General features: G+C 38.0%; 1 protein-coding gene across 3 annotated transcripts in view; it reads left to right on the top strand.

The window, feature by feature from the left end:
• Positions 1 to 22,703, top strand: part of casz1 (castor zinc finger 1) — a 198,757-nt gene that overhangs the window by 105,397 nt on the left and 70,657 nt on the right. The window contains exon 1 of one of the 3 annotated variants that reach the window (XM_059541314.1): positions 14,294 to 14,709. The exons of the other annotated variants lie outside the window; for them this stretch is intronic. Coding sequence (XP_059397297.1) covers positions 14,661 to 14,709 — 49 coding nt within the window. The 5' untranslated portion in view covers positions 14,294 to 14,660. Of the gene's footprint in view, positions 1 to 14,293; positions 14,710 to 22,703 lie in introns of those variants that run through there. 3 annotated transcript variants of the gene reach the window in all.

Here is a 22,703-nt window from a genome sequence, read left to right as displayed (position 1 = left end):
CTGGGATGAATGACACTTTTTTCCGTGGTTTTGCCTGTGGCTCCTGAGTCAGCAGCGATCTCAGCGGAGAGGAGTGATGTTGTGCGTTGTCTCATGTCAGTCTCAGGGTCATCCACATGTCCAGGGGGTGCTGGCCTGACCATGATACGCAGCTCAGAGAAACCAACACTTCTTTGTCCTGCCAGTGTCTTTCAGCACAGGGCAAAATACACACTTGCTGCATCAATCATGGGCAAACTGTGTCTAAACAATGTCTCGGCAGCCATCGGCAGTCATGCATGGCTGGGCAGGGAATGGAGAGAGAACAACACAGATCATGCTCTTTGTGTCAGGCGATATGTGGATGAGATGTTCTCCGATTCGAACATTGTTCTTTAGAGCCTTTGAAACATTTTTTTTTTTTTTTTGTAAGATAACAGTGTTTAATTTAACTATCAGGGTGGATGATAAGAGTCATGAGAAAGGATTTATGTTACAATATTTATTATTTAAAAAAAAATTCCCCAAAATTTAATTATCTATCTATCTATATATACGTAGTAAAAATACAACTTTTTTTCTTGTTGGATGCAAACCTATATTTAAATGGAATGAAATTATTCAAATGAATCGTAAATCTGGCTTCAGCTTAAAAACAGGTTCATATTATGTGACACTCATAACCACAATATATTAGAAAAATCACTAGATGAGCCACGTGAAGCTATATAATATAGGCATAGTCATGTCAATGCAGAATCGCTCCGGTTATAATCAAAATGCTATCTGAACAAAGCATTGGTTGAATATCATGCAATAGATTTAAACAGCACAATCTCTACCGACTGACACGTTACTACCAATGCATTGTATATATCGTCAAACCCATGTCAAAGCAATGTTTTTCTGCGTCTCGGTCTAATAAGCCAGATGCTTTAGGAGTCCCTCTTCGCATTCAGACATAGGACAGTGTGCCAAGCCAGGCAGCCCCAGCATCATGACCCAATTCTCTCCTCATTGCAACCTGAATGGCTGGAGTATAGTTAGCTTAATTGGGTTTTGATATATTTAATTCGGCTAATCAGCCAAACTGGCTCCAACATGGGGCCTTGCATGCCTTTTCCCTTCCCTAAAAGCTCCCAGAGACCAGGCGGGTGCAGCGCAGAAGCCTCCCAGAATGGATTCCCTCTCAAACAGTGGGAAGAAAATTAAACTGCCAAATTTGTTTTTGTTGGTTCAGGCCTTCTGCGGGGAGTTGGAAGGCTTTTAATTGCACTTGCTGTGAAGAATTGGATGAGCTGTTTTTAAGACAACAGAAAGCAGGCTCCCTCTTGCTAGACCGCCGAACTGGGCTGTTTTCAGAGATCGCTTGGGTCAAATGTAGTGCAAAGACTGATTGCAGAAACTATTCTCTCTTATTTATGTAATTACAGACATTGATATATTAAACCCTCTTTTATATTGCTGAAGAGAACATGTATCTGCTGGGTTAACATGTTACATTGTCAGCTTAATTTTCTTATTTTCCTTTGGTATATCAGTCCAAACTGTGATAACAAAAAAGCCATCACTTCTTCGATTTTTTATTTTGGCCTTTGAAATTTTTTCCAGTGTGTCAAAACAAGAAGAGGCTACATGGAAATGGCAGCCCTGTGTAAATATTTATGATGTAACATCTCCATGTGAATAGACTTTCTCTCTAGCCCATCCATCAAACCCGCCACCTCCTCAAATCGCCCCCTCAACCCCCCCTAATGCCCGGCCGCCACTCAGGCCGCAGGAAGCCAAGACAGGAGCATCACGTTCCCCTTGCGCTCAAAGTAATTATTTTTCTTTTGAACCGGGGCCTCCGGGCCGCCACATCTTTTGAGACTGTGCTCTCTTGCCTTTCATAAGCCCTAAAACTTCAAAGCCTATAGGGCTTTTTTTCTCAGTGGCACGTCCACTGGCCCCCAAAATGGTGCGACAGGGAAATGTGATGTTGGTTTTTATTACAGCATTTGCACTTATAAAAAGTGAAATTTCTTAGCATGTCAACGCAAGGCCTTGGTTACCGCTCACGCTAGATGGCTCAGTCCAAAGTTAACACATGCCAAATGCGAATTAGGATTTTGAAGGTTAAATACCACAAGTAATTTATAAGCTGGCAACTTTTTTTAATACATTGTTTTATTTCAAAATATAACTGTCCTTCGCTGATGTGTTTGTTTTTTCTTTCCGGATATGAGTCAATAAAAACATACTGAATAAATATAAATATTACATATAATATTATACATTTATAAAATGAATGTATTAATTAATTTAAACTTAATGATCAAAAAATTCTCAAAAGTTATTGCCCAATAAATTTTCTTGATTATTTTTTATTATATTACATTAATAAAATGTATAACCAGCGTTTCCCTTCCATTTTCCATCACTTTTCACAATGAATTCTGGGTCTCTGCATGCAATGCAATACTGCCTTAGATTTTGATGAATATGTGGTGTTATTTTGAATTAATAAATGATGTCAGTCTTAAGTTACCTAACTTTTAAAACATTTGCAATTCCTTAAAATTTTGCCTATGGCAGCTCGCAGGATTTTGGAATGGAGCAATCTCCTTAGGAAAAATAACTGGAAATTGGTCTCTTTACAAATCCTTATGTCAATTATAGTATTGCAAAAAAAACGAATGCAAACAGATATAGTGACAGCGGACATCATTGTGCAGAAATTCATCTGTTGCATTTAGGCCTGGTGTAAACAGGTGTGGTTTAAGTTGGCTTCTTCACGGATGTGGTGGATTACAGCCGTCTCCCTTTATGTAATTTTCTCTCTGTGTTGGGTGAGAAATTAGGCATTGCTGTGTCTCTCAATAGAGCGATGTTACAGTGCCACTCTCTGCCTTTTTTATCAGAACAGACGGTTGCTAAGATGTAATTATCACGGTCTGTCCCTGATAGACTGTGCTGAGGACTGAAAAGGTAATATGGATTATCACAATAGTTGTACAGCTCAATACTGCTATCTTACTTTATCCATTTATCTGCAATGATGGGAATCCTTTGTGTTTTCAGCGGTGTAGCATCTATCTAAATAATAAAGGCCATTGTCTCCCTCTTGAAGAGAAGGGATTGTCTTTTTAATTTCAGCACAGTTTTATTATTGTTAATATTCAAGCTGTGACTGCTCTGTGCAGATGAAAATTGAATCATTAAACCCAAAACATAAGTTGAAAGCCAGAGTGAGCCTAAGGAAGTGGAATATATAGCCATTTTTTGGCTGGTCTCGAGGTGATTTCTAGTGGGTGTATGAAGTGAGTTGCCCTCAAGTTCACACAGATGAATGCATTTTAACCAGTGTATCTATTGCTTTATAGTTTAAAACCTAACAAGCTTCTTTTTGTGACAGGCATTGGTTTAATAGTGTGCTTGTTCTGTTTTTAAAATAATGTGAATATTGTAAGATATGTAAGTAAAAGGAAAAGCCATTGAGCATCAGTGAGAGCTCCTCTTTAATCTTTATCTGTCTTGTGTGCATCTGCATTTGTGTGACACAAGAACAGCGGGCACTTTGAAGAGCTCATATAGAATAGACAACACTCATTTTCACCTTTCTCATATATTTGGAGTGCCTCTTCTCTCCTGGCAGATCTATTCAAGCTTTCAATACCTTTTTCTCCTTTTCTGTCTTTGCTCCTTTCTCAGCGAGCAGAGGGTTTTACTTTACCCCTTTGTCATCCTAATTGATTGCATTAACCTTTTGAGTATTGAATTTCCCCTGCATCACACAGAGCACAATGTGGAATATTATCATAATCTCTCCTAGTAATGGACACGGGGCAATCAACGATGCTTTAAGAAAAGTACATCTTTGAAAGATGGAACGACATATTATTTTCAATCAAACAGATACCCTGGACTGGTAGGCTTCGAGAAACTGAAGGGTTATGTCTTTTTATGTGCCCAACAGTTGACACTTTGAACCACGCAGTCTTTAAAATGCAAGACTGCTCGGCTCAACAAAACCATTTTTCGTATGAGGAAAATGTAATTTGACATTAAAGTAGAGCATGGTTCAACATTATATTCCAATTACACATAATCGAGATTGTTTTAATTACTTTTTATTAATTAAAGTGTGCTAAATTAGGGATTTTATATAAATAATTATAGCCTTTTACACAGACATCTATCTATCTATCTATCTATCTATCTATCTATCTATCTATCTATCTATCTATCTATCTATCTATCTATCTATCTATCTATCTATCTATCTATCTATCTATCTATCTATCTATCTATCTATCTATCTGTCTGTCTGTCTATCTGTCTGTCTGTCTGTCTGTCTGTCTGTCTACACATGTATGCATGCTTTTGACATGTATGCATTGGTGTGTTATTATTATGAGGAGCTTCCTGCGTCGAAAAAGAGACAGTGGACGTCTATTTATATGATAATTAGTGTTAGTATTGGTGTGAATGTACTGCCCAGCCACTCGCTTACCTGAAAAGATCCCTGTTGTGTCTGGGGTTAGGGGTCAGGAGATACTGACTTTAAAGCTAAGATTAGCCCTTGGTATACTTTGCGATTTCTGGGCCACATCGTTTAATCCCTTTACCCTGTTTACATTGACCTGTCAGCATTCAGAGGGATGTTGAAGTAGATTTTCTTGTAGATTGTCTCAACAAGGCACTCACACATATACTGTCACAGTAACGTCACACACATAGTGTTATCTGAAATGTTTTTTTTTATTAGTCAGAAATAAAAATGTTGTCATCATTTACTAGTCCTTATGTCATTTCAGACTTGTACTTTTTTTTTCCGTACCGTTCACAACACTCTTTTTCATACAGTGAAAGTGGATGGTGACCAAGTTCTTTCAAGCTCCAAAAAATGACAAGAAAAGCTCCATAAATGTATCGTAAAAGGTCCGAATGACTCATGCGTTGTTTTCCAAGTTCTCTTATGTCATACTGTAGCTTTATATAATAAACAGACTGACATTTATTTTTTCATCCCCTCTGCCAAAACTCTCGATTCTCATTTGTGTAATTTGAATATACACAAATATTTTGTGATCAGTTAGAAACACATCAGAGCGGATGATGTTTAGCATCATTGACATTAAACCTAATGTGCCATGACGTGACATATTTGAATATATAAGAGAATTATTAAAGGTTTATAATAAAGCAATGACTTAAATTTGTATTTTCCCAACACAAAGCTTCAAGAGAATGTTTTATGGTGCTTTCATGTCATTTTTAACCTTGACAACCGCTGTTCATCATCGACTATATGAATGAAATCATGATGAAGAGCAGCATGAAAATTCTGCTTAACGTCTTTTTTTTTGTGTTATAAAACATCATACAGGTTTGAAACAACATGAGGGTGAGTAAATGACAGAATTAGAGTTTTAATCAAATTTAATCAGCATATTATAATATTTTATTATCAGTTTCCAGAAAAGTTTATTTACAATATGATAAAGCTTCTGTATAAAGACTGTAAAGATCCCTGACCAAAACATGCCACACTTTGTAAAACGGAGACGAGGAATGGTATCCGTTCACTATAAGCCAAGCTAATGCTTTTGATTAAAATGGATAAAAGTCAATGCTTTGTCATGCCCCCTCATTAGAAGAATGGTGACATAAAAACATCCTTTCAACAAAAACACAGCTTCTATTCGTGACAGGGCATGGTTTGTTGAATTTTAGCATCCCAACAAAAGGCCACATCTGTGTGTGGAGCTGCTGTACTCACGGCCACCTGGCTTCTCTCTCACTCTCTTTTGTATTTCAGGATTTATTCAACAAAACCCGAAAACTGGAGCGATGCAAAAAGCTAAACTGACTTTTCAGGTTTTAATGGGAGAGTAAACAGCAGTACAAAGCATCAAATTAATTGATTGTTTAGCAACAAGGAGTCTGTGTTATCATGTTTCCCTGGTAACATGAAATTATTGTCTGGTTGCTTAGATGAATTGAAGCAAAACAGCCTTTAATTCATACCAACTCTATTATATTTTCTTCAGGCAGGAGAGGAAAAAAAATCAATTGAAAGGGACCCTTATGAGCAGCCAGAGCAGACTTATCATCAATAATTATTGTAAACAGGGATACAGTGTCTTGATTTGATGGCTTCGGGATTGACGTTCAAACACACCAAATGCTCATATTTATAGGAAAAATGCTCAGATGATGAACAGTGGTGCCAATATCTCAATTTTAGTTGGCGCTTAGGTCGCGGGGGCCATTTCGCGTTAGTTACATGCAACATGAACTCCAAAACAAATCGTTTGGGGTGAACGATTGGTCAAGGTCAATTAATAACACAAAAACATCCTGCTGTGACTCATCTCACTGCTGGGTCCACTGTCGCTGATGTCCATTTAATGAACGTCATACAGTAGTTTCACACAAATGTTCAATATATTGCCATTTCACTGAGCAAGGTCAACCAGTCGATGAGCGTGACTTTTATACTTTGACAGTGAAAAATCCAGTCTGGGTGTCAATCGCTCATTCAGTAGATCTGCTTCCTTTTCTGTAAGTAAGCAAACTGAAACATACTGCTCATACTATTCATTGTGTTCCCTGTGGGTTGGTCTGTCAGCTCACACACAAACCCTCACATTTGTGTTGGTTTTTAAAGAGGAACAAACCAGGGGACAAGAAAAAAAAAGAAACATCGAGAAGTTTTGAAGGGTCTGGCAGTGAGTACATTAGAGGAACCAATTCATTACTCCAGCCTGTGCCGGCTGACAGGCCCCTTCTACATTAATATCAATTATCGTCTGATAAATTGCGCAAAACAGTCGACACTGCATCGGTTTTCATATATTTTAACCGCGCTGTCAAACCTACTAGTGTTCCTAACCATCCTCAGATTTGCCGTTTGAGCTGAGAGCTGCCATTTCCAACATTTATTTGAGCAACTGACACACAGTCTCCTATTTCCTGGCTTTGCCCAAACCAGCTGTCAGCTATTGCAGGCTTAAACTCTTCCCTTGTGTCTCAGGTTCTCTCAGGTCAAGACTAACTGCATGTTAGGCGAGTATACTGTACATATACACACATTTCTCACACTTGGTAAATTCAGGCGTATTCCACATGCAGGCGGTTGTTTGATTAGCTCCACCCAAACATTTTATGACCTTATAACTTTGTTTAAACAAAACGGTCTGTTCATCTCTCTACCTGCGTTTTTTATATTCTTCTCTCCCTGCATCGCTCTTTTTTTCTGTTATCCTCTCTCTGGGTGGTATTCAAAGACAGAAGCAACAATCCTTATTGATCTAATCTGTTTACTGCATGCTATTTTCGACAGTTCCATAGAAAACTCCCTCCCTCCACAAGCCCCGTTTGCATGACCTACATGGCGGTCACATGGCCTGGTTCCCTGGCCTGGCATTTTATGGAAAATCAACGGGTGAGATAAAGCTGTGAGGTTTTAAGTGTTATCCTCTCTATCCTCTCAAGATGGTTGGTGTTGAAAGAGGCACCTCTGTGACAAGTTATGCCAATTTTGGGCTGCCCATGACTGCTTTACCTCCACCGTTGCCCTCCATTATAGTTTGATTGGATTTGCTTGGTTTCTGTTAAGGATTTTTGCCTTCATGTCACGTTATGTTAAAGGGATAGTTAACACAAAATGTCAGTTTTGTCATTATTTACTTACCCGCATGTTGTTCCAAACCAGTTTAAGTTCTCTGGAGTACAAAAGGGGCTGTTTTTAATAAAGCACTGATTGCTTTTTTCCATGCAGTTACAATGAACTGGGAGCGTTCAGGTTTGGAAAAACATTTTTTTTCATGAAAGTATCATAAACATAGTCCATATGACTAATACACTAAATTCAAAACCGAATTTCATTGATAATCTTCATTTTCAATTACCTGCTAACCACAGTCGATGAATCGGTAGAACGTGAATGAATCATTCAGACCAAACTGAATAAGTTGATTTATTTTAAGGATTTAAATCAAAAGAGAGATCGCAGTATTTCAGGCATTGCTACTTTTCTCATGAATATGCCCAGGAGAACTAGAGTTTTTTTTTTTCAGTGAATTACAATGTCTTTTTACAAATATGGTAAGATTTTCTTGTTAAGAAGTGTCTGATGCTCACCAAGACTGCATTTATTAAATCAAAAATACAGTAGAAACCGTAATATTGTGAAATATTATTACAATTTAAATAGCTGATCCTTCTGAAATCATTTTAATATGTTGATTTAGCATTTAATTATTATCAATATTGGAAACAGTTATGCTGCTTATTTTTTTTTTTGTTGAAAACATGTTTATAATTATTATTATTATTTTTTTAGGATTCTCTGATAAATAGAAATTCTAAAGGAACAGCCATTATTTATTTATATTTTGTATGTTTATTTATTTTGAGTGAACTGTTCATTTAAACTATTCAGTACTGCTTGTTGGTAGTCTGTAGTTTGTGCCTTCCGTTTAGTGTCGGTGGGCCAGAATTGGATGATCCCAGTGCCAAATCAGTGGCTAAAATCAGGCTAGAGTGGAGCAGCCAGTACTAAGGGCTTGTGTTGGTGCAGTCCCCTTCACACTGTCGTCTGCCTGTAAATTTTTTGCTACCCTTGCTGTTCAGCCAATTACACCAAAAGGGCTTTAGTGATTACCCCGCCTCCGCCTCTTGTCAAGATTTATATATTTATTTATTTTACAGATGAATGCAAAGCAACTCTGAATGTTAAAAAAAATGCTGAATTTCACTGTGCCTATAATATAAACTTTTTTTTTCAGCTCACAGTAGGATTGATCAACAGATGTCAGCTATGCTTACTAGTTTCAACAAGCATTTGTGTTACATAAATCTTTTCTATACCATGCTTTTATTTTTATTTTGTCCAACTTGTTGTGTTTCTTTAAAGCAGCAAATAAGTAATAAAATTCTAACATGCTGACAAAGTGTACGAAAGAAGATGAATAAGTTCAGCAGAACTTTTGAGCCTGTTCATTCAGCTTCTTTCAAATACTGAGTCAGAGATTGTTAATGCATGTTTGTGGTCAGAACGAAAGGCTTGGATTGCTTGTTTTTGACTTTAAAAAAAAAAGAACATTAGAGAAGTGGTAAAATGTCTCACTGTAGTCTATTGCGCTTGGTGGAGTGACAGGCTTTCTGCCTTACACCTTTGCTGATCTCAGATCTGTCTGTCTAGCTGATGATGATCAGCTTTGTTCTTCTCTTTCTGTCTCGGTCTCAGTTGCTCATAAGGGGCCTCTCATCTGAGGAAGGGTAGTGGTTAACTTCTTAAAAAGCCTTTTCTTTATGTGAGCTGCCCTGTTGGCACTGTTCCTTAAATACAGCTTTTAAAGGCTCATTTCCATACTTCTATTTGTAGATTGTTCTTTCTAATACTTCAGTGAAGTCAATAATGAACTGCTTTTTTTAGTGAACTACACTTGAAACTCTGTAATAGGTAGATATATGTTTACAGCACATTTTAATTATATTTTGACTAGATTATTTTCTTACTATGTTACTGGTTTTATTGTGAACAATTTATTGGTGCATGTTTTGTAACCTGTAATCAAAATGTTGGTCCACCTCTGAAACAAATTTCCTTACTTTTTAAAGTTTCCAAAAGTATACAGAGGAAAGGAGAGAGTTTCATTTGTAAAGGTAAACAAGAAAATTACCCAGTGGGCTTGCAGTTGGCGTCCTTAAAGATTTATGCTACATTTTAAATTAAAACATTTTTCCTTGTCTCCATATTAGAAAAAGAAAGAGTTGTAAAGTTAGCTCAGTGTTGCATTTTTAATAATTGCAGAGGAAGTAGCTAGGCAAACAATGGTGAAGAATAGAGAATAAACAGCGAGAAAATTGCAATGCAGAATAACACACTAGCCGCTCTGCACTTTAGCACTGGTTGCAGTTTGTCGTTCGGAGGCTAGCTCAGGCCTGGGCTGGGTGCTGAGAGCTCCACACCATCTGCATTTTGCTGTTAACGCACCTTCACATCGTGGGAGGATAAGTGGAAAATTCCTAGGTTTTTTCAACCAGTTGACAAATATCAGATTTGTCTCTAAAAATTAGCTCCATCCATATCTTCCACCATATGACACACAAAAAGATTAGCTTTAATACCCAGCCAGCTTGAGTGTGGAAAAAAGCAGATTAAAGTTTCAGTTTAGTAATATTTACTGAGTCTCTCCTATTGGATTTTGACTCTTCCAGAAGCCACACTCCCCCACTCTCTCTCTCTCTCTCTCTCTCTCTGTCAGAGTGCGAGATGTTTGTCTAGCAACAATTAATGCCAATATTTATCTAATTCATCATTGCCCAATCCAGAGCCTGAAGGTTGTCTTTTTAGGATATGGCTTTTAAACAAACACAGAGAGCAGTTAAAGAGCGTTAAGTGAATAAAAGCAGCAGGTGTCCTTTCAGACAGAGCTTTGTAGTCCTCCCAGGCTGCTGTGCTGTTGTTTTAGCCGCCCATTGGTGTGGAGTGGGGGTGGCTGGGAAATGGGCCGAGTAGGTGACCCGAGACCCCTATACTGTCCCATTTTTGAAAGGTAGCAGCAGCAGTGTTTGATGTCACTTTAAAATAGTCAGTCCTACGCATTACTGCACGGCGTGCTGAAACCCGTTCATCCGTTGCAAATTTACTGTTTATGAATTTGTTTTATGATATACCGAGCTTTCGGTGGGTAAACATAATTTAAACGGCGCATTTCATATCACCTAAAAAAAACAGCCTTTATCACATATTCTAGCAAAAAGAATTATCGCGGGGAAACAAATTGATGCCCAATGAGGCAAGTTGCAAGGATATTGGTTGTGCACGCACGATTGAACCCCCGCAGCTGTCATCGTTAGCAGGTACGGAGGATTTTAGTGTTTTCCGTAAGCATTTGCTCAGGCAGTATGTTTCCCTTTCCCATTTAATTATTGTACTCGTGATTGTGGTGTGTAGGGGGGAGAAGAGGGCTCGGATCCACCTGCACACAGGATACTGGCTCGCTGTTCTGTTCCTGGACCACCTCCATACCCAGAGGTTGACTCCTCAATGCAGGGGCCCATAAATGAAATTAAGGTGTCAATTAGCCAATTACGGCTTAATAACTTGGAGGGCAGACGTTTAGAAGCAGAGCATACCTCAGCTAAGTTCATTTCCTCTGCTCCAGGAGTCTTTCGTCCTGGCCGCACATCACTCTTCCACCCAGAGCCGCTGAATAAAGCCTCTGCTCGGTTAATTTTATTTTCCGTCAGGTATCTTTTTTGAATCTACAATTTCCTCTGCTTGTTTTATTTTGAGTCACGTTCATTTATTTATATTTATGTTCCTGCCCCCTCCACTGCAGAGATGTACTTTTTTCTTCCCCAATTTGGCTTTAGAGACTTTTATAATTTAGTAATTAAAATCTTTGATAGGCTTTTGAAATTGCATCTAATTGAATTTAATGGGGATATGAATTTCAATTTTATTTGATTACCGGGACCCCTGGCATAGGTATTTATGGAAAAAAACTCTACAAAAATATGCTTTGTGGGCTAGATGGCATAATAAAATTAGAGGTAATCAGATTTCTCTGTCATGAATTTTGCTCTAATTTCGCTATAATTTTCCATTAGATAGCTAGTTTACAAATATTTGCTCATCTGCAATGGGAGAAGCTATCTGTCTAAAATGATTATGGTCAGGGCCTTCAGAAATGTGGCCCTTTCTCTCATTCCCTTTTAAAACCAGATTGCGAGAGACTGAAATTAGGAAGATTACATTATGACTGTCTGCATCCGGGAGAGATACTGAAATGTAATGATGGGAGGCAGGGGATGAAAGCTGCGTCAAGACAAATGTTTAGACTTTTAAGTAATGTTTTTTAAGTGAACTGGACATGTCAGCCTATCACTAGATAGATGTGCACCTTTCTTTGCTCCAGGAACCTCTTTAACCTCGTTTTTCCCCCCAGGTACATTTTCATGTGTTTGCAAATTGACGATATGGTTAATTTAATAAAGAGATTTTCATTATAAAGATCACCACCACAATTCGTTTATGATAAGTAACTTCTGACCACTCCTTTTGGAGATATGCCCACATTTTGGTATGCGATATGTTTACCCCGGAAAAAATAAATATATAATGCTATCCAAACAGACGTGAGGGGGAATGATATCCAACATCACAGACTTCGCTAGAACAATACAAGGGCAAATGCTTTCTCAGGCCTTCTTTTCAAGCCACTGCACTAGACTCCAGATTTGTCATATTCAGTTTCCTGTCAAATTCACAATTGAGATTTGAGCGGGAAAAGAACTCCATTTTAAACCTCTGTGGGAAAGCTTCTTTTTCAGGCCAAGGAGATGATGATGATGATGACGGTGATGGTGATGATGCTCCCTTTTCCATTTTTTTAATTTGGTTTTCTTTTTGTGATGCCCTCTATCTCACAGTCATTCACTCAGTCAGTGCCGTCCCACTGGCTAAGAGAGCGAGAGGGTTCAAACACAATCTAACTCCCAGCAAAGGTCAGTTTTCTCACTCCGCATGGCCCCGGGCCCTAGGCATAAAAGCCCCTCAATTCACATCTTTCAACTGGGCGCTGGCTTTTGTCCCGGCGGAGCGAGGCACTTGGAGCGGGCGGCCATCAGACCAGCCCCTCCTGGAGTGCGCGGTCAGGGGCAGCTAAACGTCTGGTCCCTGCATCCCTTTGACGGATGTAGCCCTGCCATGTCACAGTCCCCCCTCCTCACTCGCCCCCATGCCCTGAGCATACCATCATAATGGGCCACATCAAACGCCATTCAGCTCCTCTCAGAGAAACAGAAATGGCAGCGAAAAGAAAAATGATCTGCGAACACTGGCCGTTCCCTAACATACAAAGCTTTCCGCTGGATCGGTGCACGCTCGTTGTGCGTCCTGTTACGGTGTCAGTCAGCGCTTTGAATGCGCTCGACACGTGTTGCTGTACTAATTCAAAATATTTCCCATGCATAAAGGTGGCATTATGTTGTTTTGTTGGAAAACTTTTATGATGTTGGCAGAGATCGATAGGTGTGGTGCGTCTGCTGATATTTTGCGTGTTTAGGGTTTTCTCCATAATGTCTTGAAGATATTAAATGACTGACTGCTCTTCCCTTCTGGATTATTGAGTTTAAGGTGGGAACATTTTGCCATTGTTGCTTTATGAGTCATCCGTATAATCACTAAATCAACCAAAACCTGTTTTATGCTCACAAATGAGATGTAACAGTTTGCAAACAGGAACTTGAGATTGACTAATTTCTCACAGTTATGAGACAGTACCCAGAATATCCATTTCCCCTTTTTATTAGGCTTATTTTTTAGTGCTTTCAAGAAATTAAGCCAATTTTGTGTTGGCCAAAACTTGGCACTTCCTGCCTGCTGTTGTTTACTCGTATGAGTCGCGATTCAAGTTGCAAATGTAAATATTTCCAAAGTTGACTGTGTTTAGATAGAAATATGCTGAAAACATGCTGTCTGTGTGCACTTTTGCATGCCACAGCGGAAGAAACTGCCAGGCAAATAAGGGCTTTGTCTTATAAAGTATTCATTGTCACCTGGTAACGGCTGCCGTTTATCATTTCACCTGAAATTGCAATGAAAACTGATACCTTATCAGAGGGACAAGCGCACAGAGAGCAGGCAAAGATGAATGAAGAAGAGAAGGAGGGAAAAAGCGAGGGAGAAGAAGGGAACAGGGGGTGGGACATGTAGGTTTTATTTGCCCTTCCTCATAATATGCAACCAACTGTTCCAAGGATAAGGTTACTTCACTATGTGAGCACTCTTCAATACTAAAGTTTTTTTATATATTTTTTTTATGAGGAAACTTTAAAATATGCAATAAAATGTAACTGATACTAGACTTTTTTCATTTATATAACTACTCTGGTTTTACACGTGAATTTGCTGGTATGTTTTTTTTTTTTTTTTTTGCAATATTCCGCAAACTTCCTGTTTTCGGTAAGTAACACTCATAAAATGAACTGCGATAGTCAAATGTACGGTAGGCCAGAGAGGGTCTTTCCCACAACATGAGATAAACAAAAACCAGAACATTTTTTTTTCATTTTAGAACGGGCGTGCTGTTATCATCACAATCACATGCAAAAATGTCCGACTGATATATCTAATGAGCTTGATATTTTCTCTGAGCCTTTGAGTTATCCCTCCCTCCTCATTTTCATGGAATCGTGGAAGGCTCCTCCCCGAGAGACTTGAAAGGCTAGAAGAGCCCAAAGATGGGAAGACCAGCCCACTAAGGGGAGGAAAAAAGTGTGCTCAGGTTCCTCCACTGCTGTAATTTCTTATCTGCCTATTCAGACATCGCCAACTGCTTGGTGTGTATGTGCGCGTGTACAGGAGCAGAACCGTAGACCGAGAGAGAGAGAGAGAGAGAGAGAGAGGCAGGAGGAGCGGTCGAGGAAGGGGCCGGCTCTGTATTCTCTCAACTACCCCCCGTCAAACCACAGGAGGGAGGGGCCAAGCCAAGCTGCCAATCAACCTCACTCGTGGCAGCCGGCATTATCTCTGCTTCAAACTATTGACAGATTACATGTTAAGGACTTTAGTACATGATTGAGAGCAGAAAAGGCACTTATTGTCAACTTCCTTTAGTTTTCCTTTTCTCGCAGACCAGCTTACATCTGATGGTTTTCAAACAGATTTCAGTACTATTATGAAAGTTACATGCTTGACAGGATTTAACTTCGACTACCCTGAATATGGTAAGTGACCCTCCTCTCTAACCTTTCTGTGTGTTTGAATGTGTGTGTCCATAGGTGAGTGTTTTAATATAAAATATGTCTTGAACAGGGAAGTTGCTCTTGTTTTAAGTGCAGCGTATCATTGCTGTGAGTTTACTGTACCTTTATTTATAACTGTGTGACAAGCCGTGAGAAGATGGCAGGGTTTAATGCGATCACTCTGTCTCTGAGTGCCGTGTTTTCTTTTCTTACTTTATTCATGCCTCTCAGGAGGGCAAGAATTTAAGTAGACTACTTTCATTTTAAACCTGGAAGTAGTCGTGTTTATTTGTTATTTAGACATGGTGTATCATTCTTACCTACAGGCGTCCGGCGATGTTTGAAACTCATATATCTGTGTTTATTAAAGCAGTCATGTTTGTCTGTGGTCAAGGGAATTTTTTATTTCTTTTTTTGATGTTGATTTAACTTTATGGAGGCTCCGATGTGGCATAAACATAAATAGGCATGTAAAAATATTAGCGAAGTGACTGGTGTGGCCTAGGGGTTTGTTGCCAAGGGGATTGAGTAAACAAAATGCTGTAGTAATGTTGTTTGGACACATGTAAGGGCACATAGAACAGATGATATCCCTCTCCGTTTTCCTTATTCTTCCGTTTAGGGATATTATGAAATTGATGTCAGTCATACTGTCCCATCCTATTTTCTGATTTCATTACCAAATAACCTGGCTTTTGGAGCTGTAGATACTATTATAAAATCAGAAACTGCGAAATGTTCCTGAAATAAATGCTGCTGTTTTAGCATAGTGAGTTTATATTGTGTGGTTTGGGCTTGTCAGATTTCTATTTCAGTTTAGTCTTAAATAGAGTTCCTGGAAAATTAAACTTATTTGTTTTATTAATAGTTTTCATTTAGCCCAGAATTGTAGTGTTTATTCACACACTTGTTTGCTTGGCTATCAATGTGTTTTACTCGATGCTGTTCAGGTAGAGTTTTAGATGTCACTTTGACACTCATTTGATTATTTATGGTTGTGTGTAACTGCTATATTTTTATTTAATAAAAAAAAAAAAACTATATATATATATATATATATATATATATATATATATATATATATATATATACACACACACACATATATTTTATATTAAATTAAAACATACATTTTTACTTGTTCCAGAATTTCACTTTTTGAAGTTTTGAAATAGGACTGGTTATTAACTAATAAACACACACACACACACACACACACACAATTTTTTTTTTTAAGCTTGGAAAAAAATATATATATATTCAAATACATTAGTGAATTTTTCCAGTGCCAAAAGTAGATTTTGTCATAACTGAAAATTCAAACATTAATTTTGAATAAAGTGAGTTATTGATATGATATCTTCATGTCTTGTTGCCCTCAGACAAGAAATATATATATATATTCTTGACACTAATGAACACTGTTTGTTCTAAAAGATAAATGGTGAAAGATGAAATTAAACTAAGTGAAAATAAATGTTATTGTTGCTTCCTTTAAAGAGCATCTCATGAACTTTAAGAAGTGGTTTCAGATTAATTATGTTATATTTATCAGACACTTTTTTCCCCCTTTTTTTTTAAACAGTTTGCTTTCTGTTTTATTCTAAATGAGACACACCCTAGATTTTTTTTTAATCGTTGTCATTTTGCTGCACGCCCTCTGTTCAGATGACTGGAGTTATTTTATTACTCCAGCATTTTTTTTTTTCTCTCTGTAAGCGAAAGCAGTTTTAGCCTCTGTCCACTCTAAGCACCTTTACCACTCATCTGCAAAATAGGATCAAATGAGGAGGAAAAAACAACCCAAGGTCTGCAGCCCTCAATAACCTTTATCACAATTTAGCAACAACCGAATCAATTTGATGTCTTAAACAATAAAAAAGGCTGTTGCTGTCCTAATTCTGCAGCTCTTCGGATGACAGTAAATTTACATTTTTTAATTAAACTAGCTGGAATTTTTATGAGGGGGCTGGTCTATGCTAATGGGAATGTTGTGTGCTGCAGATTAACAGATTTTTGAAGTACATTCGGAAGGAGGACATTCAAGGGGGAGAGGATGCTAGGCATCACATTTAACCCCTTTTATGCTTATATTTCCCGAGGGACCCTCGGCACACCCGACCGCTGAGAGAGGCTAGAGCGCTCTTTAGTGAAGGGGTGATCAGTGTTGCCATGTCAACTCATGCATATTCTTTAAATTCTAATCTATAATTGATGACACGCACAGATGACAGAAGAAAGGTGAGCCCCTTTTAGAAGGACATCTGAAATCCATTTTGTACATTTTGAATCATTTGAAACAAAAATAAACTTGAATTAAAAAAAAAAAGTTTTTAATATTAAAATATGGCAAAAAATTCCATTTACTAAATTTTTTTAATGTGTGTGTATTTATTGAAATGTTGAATCCATATAGCTCATACATTATTTTTTTTAAACAAAATGCAGCTTTAATGATCAAAGGTAATATATAAATAGTGTAGTTTGTTATTTATAATAATCAGTAATCAGCAGTAATCTGCTGTAGATTTAACTGCTATAGTAAATGTATTTACTTGTTTCCTTTTATATATGTCCGTCTTATAAAAATAAAAATAAAAAAGCAAAGCAATGACAGAGAGAGGGCGACTGAGTCTAGCTTGAGTTTCCTGATCAGTCACTGGTCCCCTAACATCAGAATGAACTTTGTCATCCTAATACTCCAACAGTCCCCGAGCTCACAGTCAGACAAACGATAACGGAGACTAATACAGGAACGGATCAATCTCTAGGCATGTGAACGTGATGCTTATGAGGTCTCTCTTCTCCTCCTGTGCATTCATGGAGACACCAGACCCTAATTAAAACTTCAGAATGTTTCTGTCACTTATATATATATATACTATATATATATACAGTATATATGATGTAATTGATACTGTGCTAGAAAACCTTGTGGAATGATAAATCGATCACAAATATCCATAGATTTATATGCTTAAAATATGCAGGTTTTTTTATTGTATAATTTTGCTGTATATTAAATATTATTATTTTTTTATTTAAATAGGATAATAATGGATACGGTTTTGCATATTAATTTAAACAAATACATCACAGTATGTTGTCTTTGTGAATAAGCTGGAATATTATTTGAGTAATGATATAATTTCCAAGAATGCAATTTGCCTTGCTGTAAGCAAATCCAGTTATAAACAGAGCTCAGGTGAGTTGTGTGTATCATTTTGAGTAAAACAAAAGTCAACTATATAAGAGAGGAAAAAGGTATTACTATCAAGGTACCGGTGCTTCACGGAGCTTGTGGTTTAAGTTTTGCATCTCACAAAAAAAAAAAAAAAGTGCTGCTATCTTGCGCTATCTACCTCACCTTTTGCAACAAATGTGCCACACGATTGAGAATTTTATGATCCGTTTTCCCCCCTTTGGTGCAGACAAAACATTGTGTTTTCTCGTTTTGGCCCATATGGTTAGAAAAGTTGTTGAAAGGTCTTCCTCTACGCGCAGGGCCTAGCAGAATGGCTTCATTTCACGTTTATGATCTTCCACATGAAATTCTAATTTCATGCAAAGTAGGGGAGACAAATAATCTGTGGCAGCTGATACAGCATATAAGAGGGGAAAAGAAGAATATGAAGAAGCAATTAGCACAGTGTGGAAGACTTTAGTCTGTTTGTCTGAAAGCTTGAGCTCCAATGGCCTCGAATGAAATTTGCATGCTCCGCTTATCGGCGCTCCCTTATTATGCTGGCTGAAAGGAAGATTAAGCCGGTACAAAATGTGGCGACTAATCCTTTTAAATGTGGCAGGGGTCTTTAAGGTGTGAACAACCCTGTAGGCAGGTTTCAGGCAGGGTTGTTAGAGGGACTACCGTAACCCGCTCTTGACGGCTGAGTGCAGCTACAGGCTTCAGCCACTCTGACGAGTTCCTTTAGTCTGGCAGGAGTGGAGAACGGCAGCTAGATTGCAGTTAAGGGACGGATTGGCCCGAGCTGATGGATGGGTGCCTGCACGCTAGCAGTCTTTAGCTCCTTCTCTCGGACCTATACACACAGGTCACATGGGGTGGCGTGGGCGATAAGATTAGAGCATTGCTTTTCCGGGTGGTCTTGTGTGAAATCTCGACACTGTGTGCATGTTGCATTAATCTCTTGAAGCAAGTTCCCTCTTATCTACTCAGTCATGAAAATTTGCTTATTTGAAAAAACTTATTTTCAGATTTTGTGATAAGCGAATGGGAAATGAATGTCTTCCCTGTTGCCTTTTTTCCTCTGAGATTGTTTGCATTAGAGAGCCACAGAGCTGATATCCTGTCCTCTCTGGTAATTGACTGCAAACAGGAGTGCTTGCGTTCGAATCCTCCCCTGCCGTGAATCGTCTGGTTGTGTGTGCTTTTGCCTGTGACATTCTATTCACTTGGGTCAGTAGCAGGCAGCAGCAGCAATAATTACAGTCTGTGCATGATAAATCTGAAGCCCAGCTGTTGCGTTCTGTCACAGCCTACACACTAAACCAAGAGGAGAGAGAGAACAAGAGAGTGCAAAAGGGGGCTCGGGAGTTTGTTGTTTGACTGAATTTCTTTTTTTCACTTTGTAAATTGATAGGATTACATGGTTCTTGGACCCACACCTGTTAAGAGGCTGTTAACAGAGCAGTTGGCGGTCTCATGGCTAGAGCTTAGAGCTTTTTTAGACTCTTCTGTGTGTCCACTTTTGGGGATTTCTGCCTTTACAAGAGGAGTTTTAGGACTCAAGGCTGTTCTGTCCCAACCCCAGACTTTTGTTAAGACGAAAGGGGGGAGGCTAAGGTGTCTCTTTGACCTTTGTGCTAGTTCATACCCTTAGTCTGTATTTGAAACCGACTGCCTGCTCTTGCTCATTGGAACTGTCTGGATGACAGGTGTGGATTTGGCGTCTTTAAATTGCTTCAACTTGAATTCTAACAAGACAGAGCTAATGAAAAGAATTGTTTGCATGCATTTTTATTTTACTTTTTATTTATTTATACATTTTGGTTTTCTTTATTTTTTATTTTGATTATTTTTAAATATTTAATTGATATTTTATGCTTCAAATTGTCTGAATGACGTTGACAAAATATTAAATCAAATCTTGTGCATTTTAAATATGCGTACATGCATATCAAAGCACTGAAAAAGTTGCTTTTATTTTATTGATAGAATAATCACTCTTATCAAGTGAAATTAATATTTTCAAATTATAAAACACTATACTGTTTATATATCGAAAAAATATGTATACTAAAAAGCACACTAAAAATCACCTTGACACCAGTTGCTTAAAAGTAATTACAAAAATGTCTCAGAAAAGTGAGGTTATTTTGATCAAATTGAAATAAATAATTAAATAAATAAAATCTTAATTAAAATTTTAATATAATTATTTTAAAATATTGTATTTATATTTATGCTTATTTCAAACTGTCTGAATGACCTTGCCTTAGACAACAAAATATTAAATTAAATCTTGCGCATTTTAAATATACATACATATCAAAGCGCTGAAAAAGTGGCTTTTATTTTATTGATAGACTAATTACTCTTCTCAAGTGAAATTAATGTTAAGCTTCAAATGATGATAGGCCTCTATATTGTTTATATATTTAAAAAATATATATGTTCTAAAAAGCGTACTAAAAACCATTTGGTTAAAAGTAATTACAAAAATGTCTCAGAAAAGTGAGGTTAGCTCTAAGAAAGGCTCTAGCAACATTTGTAAGCAGATTCAATTTGCTTTGATATTTTGTTATCTAATGCAATGAGATTCACACATTGTAAGTGTCAATAAGTGACTTTTTGCAGCCAGTGTATATTTTTGGAATGGCCAACTTATGAAAAAGTCAAACCCTGTGTTAGTGCTGTGCCAAATGAGACACCTGACACCAGGCTTTGTGCTATTATCTGTGCAATTTTATGTCCATCTCATACACACTGAAAGTAATGAGTAATGAATGAAAGGGCATGTTAGATTGTTGAAGGCAGCCTTCATTAAATAGTGTTCCAGCTTGATTTAGATATTTTCCAGCACTGCGCAGACCATGACAAATGCCATGTTAAGGCTTGCACAACCAGCAGAAATAGAATGAAAATACCTGTTCAAGTCAGCCCAGAGTTTTTTTTTTTTTTTTTTTTTTTTAGATCTTACATTATGCAATCTGTGGTTTAGCTCCCTGGTATGTGTGGATTGTCTAAAAGCATAAGGCAGGTATAGGGGAGAGATAGAGAATGCTAATGGCTTGTTTATTTTTCCTGTACGCTGCTCTCCTTAAATACCATATTTGGATTTTGTTAGTCTCAGTTACTGAGGCCAGATCTTTTCAGAGGGGTTCCAACACCTGTCCTGCCTATTGTGCCGGAATCTTCTATATTTGGCTTATAGTCAGACTCATTGGTTGGTGCAAAGGGGCAACATTTGTCAAAGTCGAGGGTGAGAGAGAGAGAGAGAGAGAGAGACATTACCTTCTGTAGTGATTTGGAATGCTTTAAAAAAGGGCCAAAAATAATTTCCAAAAATGTATTTTACATAGTCATTGTGATTAAGGAAATCTGCAACAATTTTTTTTTTAGATTTGTATATTTTATCTACAACCCGAATTCCGGAAAAGTTGGGACGTTTTTTAAATTGTAATAAAATGAAAACTAAAGGAATTTCAAATCACATGAGCCAATATTTTATTCACAATAGAACATAGATAACGTAGCAAATGTTTAAACTGAGAAATTTTACACTTTTATCCACTTAATTAGCTCATTTAAAATTTAATGCCTGCTACAGGTCTCAAAAAGTTGGCACGGGGGCAACAAATGGCTAAAAAAGCAAGCAGTTTTGAAAAGATTCAGCTGGGAGAACATATAGTGATTAATTAAGTTAATTGATATCAGGTCTGTAACATGATTAGCTATAAAAACTTTGTCTTAGAGAAGCAGAGTCTCTCAGAAGTAAAGATGGGCAGAGGCTCTCCAATCTGTGAAAGACTGCGTAAAAAAAAATGTGGAAAACTTTAAAAACAATGTTCCTCAACGTCAAATTGCAAAGGCTTTGCAAATCTCATCATCTACAGTGCATAACATCATCAAAAGATTCAGAGAAACTGGAGAAATCTCTGTGCGTAAGGGACAAGGCCGGAGACCTTTATTGGATGCCCGTGGTCTTCGGGCTCTCAGACGACACTGCATCACTCATCGGCATACTTTCAGAAACCACTGTCGGTAAACACAATCCGCCGTGCCATCAGCAGATGCCAACTAAAGCTCTATCATGCAAAAAGGAAGCCATATGTGAACATGGTCGAGAAGCGCCGTCGTGTCCTGTGGGCCAAGGCTCATTTAAAATGGACTATTTCAAAGTGGAATAGTGTTTTATGGTCAGACGAGTCCAAATTTGACATTCTTGTTGGAAATCACGGACGCCGTGTCCTCCGGGCTAAAGAGGAGGGAGACCTTCCAGCATGTTATCAGCGTTCAGTTCAAAAGCCAGCATCTCTGATGGTATGGGGGTGTATAAGTGCATACGGTATGGGCAGCTTGCATGTTTTGGAAGGCTCTGTGAATGCTGAAAGGTATATAAAGGTTTTAGAGCAACATATGCTTCCCTCCAAACAACGTCTATTTCAGGGAAGGCCTTGTTTATTTCAGCAGGACAATGCAAAACCACATACTGCAGCTATAACAACAGCATGGCTTCGTCGTAGAAGAGTCCGGGTGCTAACCTGGCCTGCCTGCAGTCCAGATCTTTCACCTATAGAGAACATTTGGTGCATCATTAAACGAAAAATACATCAAAGACGACCACGAACTCTTCAGCAGCTGGAAATCTATATAAGGCAAGAATGGGACCAAATTCCAACAGCAAAACTCCAGCAACTCATAGCCTCAATGCCCAGACGTCTTCAAACTGTTTTGAAAAGAAAAGGAGATGCTACACCATGGTAAACATGCCCCGTTCCAACTATTTTGAGAC

The sequence above is a fragment of the Carassius carassius genome, chromosome 46 (genome assembly GCF_963082965.1).
Source record: "Carassius carassius chromosome 46, fCarCar2.1, whole genome shotgun sequence".
In the NCBI taxonomy this organism is placed as follows: Eukaryota; Metazoa; Chordata; class Actinopteri; order Cypriniformes; family Cyprinidae; genus Carassius; species Carassius carassius.
The sequence above is the reverse complement of the archived record's forward strand: the minus strand, read 5'-3'. Positions and strand labels throughout refer to the sequence as shown.